The 12,388-nt window shown below is 40.7% G+C and overlaps 1 protein-coding gene across 1 annotated transcript in view; it reads left to right on the top strand.

The window, feature by feature from the left end:
• LOC127676049 (ubiquitin-conjugating enzyme E2 pex4-like) overlaps positions 1 to 12,275 on the top strand; it is a 254,148-nt gene extending 241,873 nt beyond the window's left edge. The window contains exons 10-12 of the mRNA XM_052171973.1: positions 5,175 to 5,316; positions 10,525 to 10,805; positions 11,835 to 12,275. Coding sequence (XP_052027933.1) covers positions 5,175 to 5,316; positions 10,525 to 10,656 — 274 coding nt within the window. The 3' untranslated portion in view covers positions 10,657 to 10,805; positions 11,835 to 12,275. The remainder of the gene's footprint in view (positions 1 to 5,174; positions 5,317 to 10,524; positions 10,806 to 11,834) is intronic.
• Positions 12,276 to 12,388: the final 113 nt, after the last annotated feature.

Below are 12,388 nucleotides of genomic sequence, written 5' to 3'. Positions count from 1 at the left end.
ACAGTAATTCACAAGCAAGAAGAGGCATTGTTATTTTTATTCAAAATAAACAATGCACCAGGGGGTTGCCTTCAGGGCCATTTGCCTTATGTGTTATTTTGTAACACACCTCTTGGGGTAGCCTAAAAGTCATGACCCTGATATAGCTACATTTATTGTCTATATGACCATTCTCCTGTTGTCAAACCCCAGGTGTGCTCTGAGACTCTGAGACTAAATTTGACAATCCCTTATCAAAAGCTGGATTAAGCTTGGCCGATTGAACCTGGAATGGGTGGATATCTGCAGTAGAGCCCTTAGCAGCGGTTTTCTTCACTTAGGTGCATTTAAAAGTTCATGACAGAAAACAGCTTATCTAAAGCCATCCTTATCAAGCTTGGACGCTGTTCTCTTGTCCCTGGACAAAAGCCATCCAGAGCCAAGCACAGTGAGAAGACAGACTTCTGGCTTCTAACAAGATCAGAGATCAGGGAGCTGCTGCAATGCCTGGCCCTTTCTCTGGACTTCTAGTGATTTTGACATGCATTATCCTTTACAGTCATTTAACTGGGGCTATTCTCCTATAGTACCACTTCACCTGACAACAGAACTCCTTACCTATGACCTTAGGTGTCCTTTGGTAATCAAGTGAACAATTGTGATGATGGTATGAAAACTATTCTACATCAACGGATAACCTTGAGATTGGCCAGGAAAACCAGCTCCAGCATTTTGGACCAAATATAAGTTAGCTTTAAATATTAAATATTGACCAAGGAAAAGACTTTGTTCAGGACCATTTCCTGGAATTTTCCAGCTGAGAACAGCCTCAAAACCATGTGTTGTAGGGGGTTATAAGGACAAACATATAAGACATTATTTTCCCAATTGATTTAGTGATTTTCTAAGAATTATAACTTCCAGCATTCCAGGAAGTTACCTGGTCCCTGGGCAGGTGTGGCATACAGGTTAATTTTCTGCATTACACAACCTGGATTTGTTGTCATCATAATCTCTTCACCACTATCCATTGTTCCTCTAGTAAGTAATGTGATGTTATTCATATATTATAAATGAGGTACTGCATGTCAAGTAATGGGTATAGACAAAATTTCTACTGCTATGATCCATTACTAGCTTAAGTCCATTCTCAATGGATTTAAATGAAATATGTGTGTGTGTGTGTGTTTGTGTATAAAATATACCATATTATAATATATGTGTTTTTTTCTATAAATGGATATATATGATCTATTTATGGTATTAAGTGCTTATGTTAAACTGATAAAATGATTTCTATTTGAATAGATGGATATGTTTTAATTGGAAAACACTGGATTTTCTTATATTTATAAGATTCTACACTAATAGGCTAGTTCAATAGTACATATGTAAATCTTTCTGTTTAGGAAAAAAATAAGAGCAGGCTGATTTATTAAGGCAGCCTATTTTGGTAAGTTCAGCTTCTCATTCCTATGAAGCTCTGTGACCTGAACAGGGGCCTATTTCTTTCAACCAGAACACTTGGTGACTTTCCAGATCTAGTAAAAATATTTTAAACATCTATAAATTACAGAGAAACAATGTGGAATTAGGAAGAAATAACAATTCTTTTGAGGAAAGTAGAAGAAAGAACATCTGGAATTTGAAAAGGAAAGTGTGGCTGGAATTTCCAAGCCCAATAATCCCTTATAAAAAGAACACACAATCTAGCTATTATAATTATAAGCTGTATGGCTAGACTGGGCCGGAACAAGACGATACTAACTTATTCCCCAGCTATAAGGACCCCTTCCTACTTGTGGTATCTCCTGGCTACATGGTTCTCTCATTGTGCATTCTCCTCCTGTGTCCTCTCTCCTTCCCCTCTAGTCCTCTTTTCCTTCTCTACCTGCCCCCAGTATTGAACCTCCAGTCCTACCTTCCCCTCCACTGCTCAGTCCCAGACTCTATCCTTTATTGACCAGTTAAAATGGGGATAAGATTCATACCTCAGCACTTGTTGGACTGCCAGTCTGGGGCAGCAATCCCTCCTGAGGAAGCAAAATTAACATCAGACTGTTAACCAACCCACAGCAGGACTGAACAAAAACGGAGTGTTGTATGGGGGAGTTAGAAAGGAGAGTGCAGTGGATGGGCAATTACTGAATGCAGGAGAGGATGGGGGACTTCACAGGACATCTTGGGGCCTAGAGGAGAAACAGAGTCCTGCTGGAGAAGAAAAAAGGAATGAGCAAGTGAAGAATGTCAGTGCCTGTAGGCTCCTTGTGGGCAGACAGAGGAGGCAGCCCCATGTGGGTGGAAAACATGGACAGAAAGCAGAACAACCCCTTCCAGAGGACTTGAAGGGCTTTGAACGCAACAGCAAACCCTTGGGATTTCTATCTGTAAGTCATTCTGAGCCTTGGAGTACCATGATTTGTTCTGTCTTTCCCGGGGTCCTGGGAATAGAAGGAAATCATAAAAATAATTAAACTAAAAATTTAAAAATAATTGGAGAGGGAAAGAAAGTTTAGCCTATTATATAAAGGAGAAGCCATAATAACACCACACCTCCTAATAGTGCCACTCCCTATGGGACAAGCATTTAAACCCATGAGCCTATGAGGGCCATTCTTATTCAAAGCATCACAGTGGATAAGTCTTCTGTCAGGAGCCAGCCCCAGCAGAGGTGTTTCTTTCTTCTTGGTTCTTCTTGAGGCAGCAGAAGGTGGAAGTGCATCAGAGGGGGTAAGACTTTGTCTTATGGAAAATTTAGAGTTGCTGCATAATAAAAGGCTTACTTATCTAAGTCTAAGTTACTATGCTAATGTAGCTGACCTGCCTTCTGCTTTCCTCTGAAGCTAGAGAGTCTCAGGCACTTAGCACTTCACCCTAAAACAGCAGGAGATTAAGGACAGAATTAGTTGCTAGAGTCTTTTCCCCATTGTTCAGATGCCTCTTGCTTGTCAGTCTAAGGAGGAAGTTAGAAGCAATAAACTTCTATTGAACCAGGAGAAGAGAATAACACTTGCAGAAAGAAAAACTTTTACATAAGTGAATATGCATAATCTCACAGAAATTTATACACAGCTTCAAACATAACAGAGATTTCATTTCCACATTTTCACACAAATTCATACCTACATGCACATCTGATCCCAGCTTGCATACATTCTCACAATTTCACACTAACACAAGTTTACAACAGAGAATGTTTACATGCATATCCATTAGAAGTAATTATCTAGCTAGACATCTATCATTTGTCTTCTCTACAGGTTCATAGAAAGTTTAAAACCATAACACACACACACATGCATACATTCTCACAATCACATACTTACACACACATCCATACTTACATATGCATATGGAGCAAAAGACCAGCACTGGTGCAGAAAGAACTCACTCATTCTGGATGAAAAATATTTATTGCATTGAGAAGGAAAAAGTTTCACCCTTTTAATGCTATGAATTAAATCCATGTTTGTAAAAAAAAAAAAAAATAAGTCTAAGCCTGCTTTGTCCTTACCATGGGACCTGTCCTCTCCTATGGCAAGGCGAAGCCTGCCTGCTCCTTCTGTTCTCTGCAACATCTTTTTTTTCTTCTTTCCCTCTGCATCCTGCACATTGTTCTCTTAGTTATTTTATGTTACCTATAGTTTCTAAGTTATTCTACTCTCCATTCTCCTATTCTCCTTCTAATCTTGTTCTCTTATGACTAAAAACTTCTCCTCAGTTCAGTTCTTCTCTCAGCTCTGTTCCTCAAACCTAAATTCTTCTTTTCTCTCTTCTCTTTGTCTTCAGCCCTTAAAACATCTTTCAGAATACATAATCACACGTTACAAAGTTCATCATAAGTTCACACAAAATATCAAATCACCGATTGAAATAAGGAGTTTACAAAAGAGAATGTTTACATGCATATCCATTAGAAGTAATCATCTAGCTAGACATCTATCATTTGTCTTCACTACAGGTTAATAGGAAGTTTAAAACCATGACTAAGTTAAAAGTGAAATTTCGTATAGATAAACCCAGTCAATATTTTATCTTCTGTCCTAACACCTATAATAAATCCTAGTTCCCTTTTTATGACCTTTGGTTGTATTACAACCTCTTGGCTCTGTGTAGGAGAATGTCTGGCTGCCATCTAAGAGTACTTAATAAAAGGGCTTAAAAGGGGAGAGTATAGGGGGTTAGGTGAGTGTGGGTAGGCGGCGTGGAGGAAGGTGTCCAGGCGGGCCCTTGCCTGGGCACCTCTGTGCCTGAGGGACCACCCCCCCCCCCACACACACACAGGCATGGTATAAAATAGAGTTTATTCAGAGTAGGGGATGGAAGTTAGTGGTAGAGAGAGAGGCAGAGAGAGAGAGAGAGAGAGAGAGAGAGAGAGAGAGAGAGAGAGAGAGAGAGAGAGAGGGAGAGGGAGAGGGAGAGGGAGAGGGAGAGGGAGAGAGAACAGAGAGAGAGAGAATAGAGAGAGTTTAGTGGAGGCCGGCCATGACCACGTGGAGGGAGGAAGGAAGAGCCCCAGGGGCAGAGAGGTGAGAATGTGGAAGAGCTGAGAGCAAAAAGAGAAAGAGGAGGAGCAAGTAGCCCCTCTTATACTGGACCAGATCTCTGGGGCAGGGCATACCTGGCTATTTCCAGGTAGGTGTGGGGTGGAGCTTAGACAGAACCCCAACACTTAACTGTGACACTTGGGAGACTGGCAGACTTTTCATTGCAGTTTTGACTATCAGAAAAGGACCTAATAGAAGTTCCACTATTAAAGAACTTAATAATCACAGATAAAATTTTAGGAATTGTTATAGCATCATCAATAAAACTTGTCATCTATTTGTCTGCATAGCAACACTATAAGACAGTACATCTTTGTGGATCTACAGAGATCTGCTCCAAAGGGGTGTGCTGTTTTAGATTGAGTCGGTTTATCAGAAACATTGCTGGAGCCACTCTTGGTGTATGCTTTTAATCCTATCAGGTGAACATCAGTGAATTCCTGGCCAGCGTGGTCTACATAGAGAATTTCAGAAGACCCTGTCTTAAAAAAAATTAGGTGATGTTATATGGTGATGCTTTTTAAGATTTAATGCATAAGTGATTAAAGAACAAATGTTATATAATTAAAATTCCATGAAAAAAATCCATTACATGACCTTAACATCCTTTTGTACTTAGAGAAACAATTCAATTTCTTTTTCTCACAGGAAAAACAGTGGCTCTGTCAGCAACCATGGCACAGGAAGGTCACCTTTTCATCCTGGTGCTAACATCCAGCTGGAGTGGCAGTATTACCAAAATAAAATCCTGAAAGGAGAAGCAGGTACACATGAGTGTTTAAAAGCCATGGTAAGCTCAGGATGTTGCTGATGGTGTTGGTACCTTAGAAGTACAAGTAGAATTAGAATAATTAACAATTTGAAGTTGAAGGTTTTAAGGATGCTAGTGACTGTAGAGAGAATATCTTGTGTATTGTACTAAAAGAAAACTATGGCCTATAGGAAAGTGTAGAATACAAGATGAGACATTCAGAAGGCAGAAAGAATTCTGGGATAGAGCCAGGGATGAGATATTTGCCTGGGAAAATGTGACGAGACTGACACATGGTACCTGAGCCCAGGTAAGTAGTCATGTGTCAGAAAGTAGATTTGAGTAAGTGGGTTATAATGCACTATGGCCTAGTCAGAGAAGACTAGCTATAAGGCCAAGATATTTGTAAGTATACATATTTTGAGTCTGAGTTTTATTTCTGGGAGCATGGGGCTGGGAAGAAGCCCTAGGTCCAAACTTCTACAAGTGACAACTTGAATCACAACAAAATCTAAATCTGAGCAGATGACCAGTGCATAGTTATGTTTTCTGGAATTGGATGATGGTGTTTTCCTGAAACCCAATCTACTGTGTATAAATTTAGATTGGGATTGTAAAGCATGGTGTGAATTGTTTTCATATTAACTAAATAAGTTATTAGCCATTTGGCTTATGTCACAGTGAAGACACTGAAGTTTGTGTTCTTCAGTATTTTTAAGAATTTAAAGGTAGACACGGTGGTACCTAATCCCAGTCTTTGGGAGATAGCACCAGGAGAACAGTATTTTCAAGGGAAGGCTACAGAGTAGGGAAACCCTGATTTAAGAAAGGACACAACCTCTTTTGGAACCAGAATCTAAATGCCTCATTTGAGTGAACTTGTTTTTTAGAAGAAATATTTTCATAGCTGTCTTAGAAAACTAGTCTCTTTACATTCATAAGACCTTTATGTAGTTTTTATTCCTTGCATTACAATTTGAAAGAAATTGGAAATTCTTTCTCATTGGTTTCCTTGTGGAATAAATTGTTAAAACCACAAATCTTTAAAAAGAAAATCATTCTTTTAGAGAAGCATTTACCAGAAGATCGATATATAGCACAGTAGAAAGGATCTAGAGTTTGGTTTTATCCAAGTTACTTTGGTTCCCTGTTTTGTCAGATATAAAACACTGGGATTATTTTATAAAAGACCCAGATGAGGCAAAACAGAGTCTGGGCATCTGGATTTCTTTTCTGGAATTAGTCTTTCTTGATTGTAATCATCTGCTTACACATTGTATTGGGAAACATAATTGTAGGCACACATTTATACTTTATCTATCTATCTATCTATCTATCTATCTATCTATCTATCTATCTATCTATCTATCAGTTTTTCAAGTTTTCTAAGGCTTTTATTTGCTGTTATCTGTTTTCAGAAAATTTTGAGAGTTAGTGATTTTTGTCAGTATATCATGGGGTAACTTCCTGAACTTGTTTAGGCCTTGCTTCATTGTTTGTAGTTAGTTTCTTAAGCACACCTTTGTACAACGTTGCTTTATCTTTCTGGATTTTTTATATGGTATTATTTTTTAAAAAAGATTTATTTATTTTATGTATACGAGTACACTGTAGCTGTCTTCAGACACACCAAAAAGGGACATTTGATAACATTGCAGATGGTAGTGAGCCACCGCGTGGTTGCTGGGATTTGAACTCTGGACCTCTGAAAGAGCAGTTGGTGCTCTTAACCACTGAGGCATCTCTCTAGCCCCTCTACATGGTATTATAAAAAGATAAAAACTTGAGTTCTAGAAAGCAAGAAATGTGTAGCTGAAGGAAGTACACAGTACTAGTGACATGTTGAACACTAAGTAAATACTTCCTGAACATCTGTCAAAATGAGAAAAACCCTCAGATGTATATATTTAATAGTCTCTAAGTTCCTTTGTTGCGCAGTCTGGTGGGTGAGTCTAAGTTGGCTGATTGTTTAAAAAGTCTGCATCGAGATTTTGGCCTTGGTAGGCACTTGTTCTTTGAAAGTAGCAAGGAGCCGGCGATCTTCTTTTGTCTTGCTTTCCATCACTGTCTGTTCTTTGCCTCTTTTCAGCCACTGGGTTTTATAATATTTAACAACCTTTTATACTTAAGTCTCCTTCATTTCTAAATCTGAGCAGATGATCAGAAGCCAAATATTAGAGGAAATGTTTGAGTTCCACTTGCTATTGAAAATTGATGAAAGGAGATTTTCCTCTCCTTAAAAAAAGTGGCTATAATAACTTGATAATATATTCTTGTTTTAACATTATGATGTATGTTTTTGTATCTTAAGCACTTTAACCCCTTTGGCACTTGTGAAAATATTTGCTATTCATAAAACAACTAGATACTCTTTTATTAAGTTTGCAGCCAACCCTGTCTAGAAATTGTCTTCCAATGCCTTTTACTTTTCATGGTATTTCATTCTATGGGTCAATATTAGACATAGCATCAAAATTAAATGTACTAAGAGTCAGGTTAGAAGTTAGGCTCTGGACTGAGCAGACATGTACAGACATGTACGCAGAGACCACCTGAGTATAAGATTGTTTGGGACACAGCCCCCCAGGGCCCCACCTGCACCTAGGAGCTGTGCTGTGCTGCTACAGCCTTCTGTGCACCTAATCAGAATTTATTTAACTTTTAAAGTAGTTTCTCTGTATGTCTAGAATAAAATAAAAATAAATTTCTGAGAATGAGAAAGCCACCAGAGTGGCTTTCCTAGGTTTTGCTTTGATGTTGGAAATAGGATTGTGCTGATGAAATAACTTACTGGGGCTTCTTGTTTCCAGACAGGAAAACTCGAAGATCTCAGGGAAGTCTGTTTTTTGAAGTGTTCAGGAACGAGAGGTGTTTTATTATCTTTAGTGTGATGTTTTCTACCATTTTTGTACGAGGAGTTTTTCCTGTGTTGAATTTTGGTTCTTAAGTTGCAAAGTAAAGCAACCTAGTAATATTCTTCATTCCTACCTTTGCTCTCTTTTTTTAATGTGTTGTTTTCCCTTTATTGTTTATGAAAATGAAACCATATCTTTGTAATAATAAAAACTTTGAGGTGATGCATCAAATTATTCTAATAAACTTATGATTGTGCCTATGTAAATTATATTTCCATAGTACTAGTTATTTTTACTTAGCATTTGTCCTTGGCAAAATGGCTTTTTGTAATTCCTTTTATATCTCAGTCTCAACTTTAAGTCAGGATATTAAGCCTTGTGTCTGACAGTTAAAAATAAACATGAAACACTGCTTGTCTTTTTAACATTTGTCCCAAAATTTAATAATTAATAAATTACTCTGTATGGACTATGTTCCAGGAGTCTTTGCTAAGTGGTTTCCCTTTTGATATTGAGAAGCAGCATATAAATTGGCACACTCAGCAAGAAACAGATTTGTAGAGATAATAATGGTACTTGGTTGGGTTACATGGTAGGAAAGGAACCGGGATTTTCACTTACTTCCTTTTCATTCATAACCCAGGTCCTAACTCTTTTGTGGGCTATATTTTAAAAGAACAGAGTTTTTGCATTTTTGCCATACATTTGTAGGTGTTTTTTCCTCCAAATCACTGGCAGTTTTTCATTATTTCTGCCTAAGACAATATCTGTTTCCTGGAAGCTATACTCATGGGTGTTTAGAGGATGCTGGAATTTGGACTCCAGGCCTCATGATTGTACAATAAGTTCTTTTAACCTGGGGACCATCTGTCTAGTCCCCAGAACAATAGTTTATAAAGAGTTTAATATAGATTTAAACATGGAGATTAGGGAGGAGAAACACATGTAAGCATGATAGGCATGAGATAAGGAGAGGTAGATGTGGGGAAGTGAGCTATGTAAACCAAAGACAGAAGTGAGTCTGGGCCAACAAGAGATGATGTGAAAAACCTTTAATTAGTTAATTAATTAATAATTACATTAATTTATTCTGTGTTCATATGTGTGTGTTAGTGTGCATTTATAGAGGCCAGAGGATAGTGACTGGGCAGTTTATTGTCCTACCACATGGGTTCTGGTGATCGAACGTGGATCCTCATGTTTACTAACAAGTGCTTTAACCCCCTTTAAAATTACATTTATTATTTGTGTATGTGGGGGTGGGCAGGAGTTGTATATGTGGATGTTGTAGAAATTATTTAATCCCAACTCCGGTTTTTACCCTGCCTTTGACCACTTAGTTCTCAGACAAACATTGCACACAACCTTTCTATGTACAATTGGCCTTAATCAGCACAAGAGCTGGGCAGATTGTGCACCTCTCGCTGTTGTCTATTTCCCACTACTAATCCCACGATAGAATGTGCCATGTTTCATTTGGACTGCTCTTATTTACAGGTAGCCAACCCACATGGTCTTTATTTTACGACTCACCTAACCCATGGTGTCTTCCCCCTTGTGGTTCTTCTCTGATGCTGGAAGTCCTGGAATGCTAAACCCTGCCTGCATGGGTTTCTTCTGCCCAGCTATTGACTGTTGTCATCTCTATTCACCAATCAGAAATAATTTGGAGGCAAGGTCACATAGCCTCACTTGGATCTACCTGTGCACTTTCTCGTGTCTGGGACAATACATACAACAGACCAAACCTCATCAATAGAGGTCCCAGGTATTGGACAGGTTATATCAGACTTGGCTGCAAGAACCTTTACCCATTGAGCTCTCTTACTGCAGCGGATGAAAATCCTTTTACAGGATAGTTTGGTCCTGTGGCCCTGCACATGTAAGCTTGCGTGTGGAGACCAGAGGACAACCTTGGATGTCATTCTTCAGGTGCCATCCACTGTTTTTTGTAAAACAGGATTTTTGATTGGCTTTGAATTGGATAGGTAGGCTCAGATGGCTGGCTAGGGAGGACATGGAGTCTCTGTCTCCCTGGCACAAGTGTGTGCCACCAAACCAGATTTTATTATTGTTGTTATTATTATTATTGTAATTGGCTTCTTATGTTTGGACTGAGTATCTGACTCAAGGCTTTCCATGAGAGCAGGAGGCCCACCATTCACCAAATCATGAGGCACCCCATGATCAGGAAGAGTGTGGTATGTTTACCACTTCCATGCAGATTTTCCCAGGTACCCCAAGCCCCAGAACTGTCACGACCATGAGAGTCATCACATACAAGCCTGACAGGAATATGTCCTCCTGCAATCCCCAAGAGCAGCTCTCTGGATCCCTGCAGTCTCCCAAGAATGTAACACTCACAGGCTCCTCCTCTGGGGATACCTTTCAGAAAGAGACCCTTATGGAGGAAAATAACCTCACCCAGGAAGTGGCCATCAATCAGGAAGAAGCTGTCCATTGGAAAGCTGTGGTCATTCAGGAAAAGCCCATTTCTGATGGCCAGCCTCAGGGTGCAAGCTGAGCTTCCCCTCAAACCTGGCAATACCACTGCAAGGGCAGGAGGAAGACAATCATGAACGGCCTCCAAAATCTCTGCTGCTGCTGCCGTTCTCCCACAAGAACCCTGCTCCAAGGAAAGAAGCTGGATCCTGGAGTCCTTCCCAGGATCAGGTGGGTGCAAGTCCTCATTCATTTATTCCTTACTCTGTCTTGTCCTTTGTGAGAAATGAAGAGTGCGCCCCCTTGTGGCACATTTAGGAACTTAATATTCTGTCACTTCAGAACAATTCAATAGAAACCCCTGAAAGACCACCTCATGGTTTCTGAGCCTGAAGTGGAGAGCAGAGATGCTGAGAGCAGGGAGAGGGGAGGGTGAGGGCATAGCCAAAGGAAACAGAGAGTCACTGGCAAGCCAGATGGGTGCTGTGGCCAGGCAGCAGCCCAGTATGACCTGTGTGTTTTCAAGTCATTAAGACACTCCCTCCTGTTTCATTCTGCTTTTAAGTCTGGAAGAGGACCAGCCCCAGCTCCATGACTTGTGAGTCATGGGTGGGGGTCAGTCTGGCTGGGAATCAGATAGCGCCTTAGGGAGGCCAGGCCAGATGTCCAGGAGCCAGTGTGGTCACAGGCCCATTCGGCGCAGGAAGACATGTGCACAGCAGCCCAGACCTGTCCAGGTAAAATCCCAGGCAGGCAGGTCTGGCTTTTCACAGGGTCATGCTCAGTGGAGTGGGCTGAGGTGCAAAAGTGCCCCAGAGTTGTCTGCAGAACAGTAGCCCTGTGTCCTCTCCTCCAGCCTGAGTAAACATCAGAGTGGATCGACGGGAAGTGTCTGTCCTTTGCTCTGTTTCTCACAGTGAGCATGGTATTCTTTATAATCTTTCCTTAGAGAAGCCTCCCTAGCCAGCCTGTCTAACCTTCCCTAAAATGGGTTCCCAAGTTGAGAATGAGGCCTGCAGTGTCTCTGTGGGTGTCCTCTACAAAACAGCCTACTGCCAACCTTTTACAAACCCCACCCACACTTATTCCCCTGCCAAAGCCATGATAGTTCACATGACTTGAGTCCTCAGACCTAACTCAGAGCAAAGTTTATGAAAACCACAGCTGTGGGGTGACTCCAGGGGCAGCTGTGCCCTCTCTCTCCACCATTTCTACCCTGGAGTTCCTCACCTCCTGCCTTGCTACGCTTCTTCCTTCCAGGCCACCATTTGCCTTATCAACCGGAAGTCAGACACCCCACCAAGTTCCACACTGTGTGAGAATGATGGCTATTGTGACCAGGGTGAATCTAGAGACCCTTCTGATGAGCAGCAACCTGCTGTGCAGCTGGAGTCCAGTCTCATCTCAGCTGCAAGTCTCTACCTGGAGCCTGCACTCAGCTGGACACATCTGAAGATTGCTTCCATTCCTTTGAGTGTGTGCACATTTCTTGTTCTTGCCCAGGTAAGCAGGTGTGTTCTGACTAGCAGCTGTGGAGCTAACCTCATGTAACTTCTCTATGCTTCATGATGGACAGAAGAGAAGGCACAAGTGACTACAAGCCTGAGCCCAAACATGCAGCAGAGGGAAGTGGCAAGATGGGGCTTCATTCTGCTGTTTCAACATTTAGTGCCCTCTCTCCTTGGGCAATCTCACCTGACTCACATTTAGTCATTTCTAGGGAGTTTGCGGATTTTAATTAAGACTAGATGTCAGAGCTATGGTGAAGGTGTATGCATATCATCTCATGTCTGAAGGCTCAGTAGGCCTGTCTC

Source organism: Apodemus sylvaticus (genome assembly GCF_947179515.1).
Source record: "Apodemus sylvaticus chromosome 5 unlocalized genomic scaffold, mApoSyl1.1 SUPER_5_unloc_1, whole genome shotgun sequence".
Taxonomy (NCBI): domain Eukaryota; kingdom Metazoa; phylum Chordata; class Mammalia; order Rodentia; family Muridae; genus Apodemus; species Apodemus sylvaticus.
This window is presented reverse-complemented; position numbering and strand designations above follow the sequence as displayed.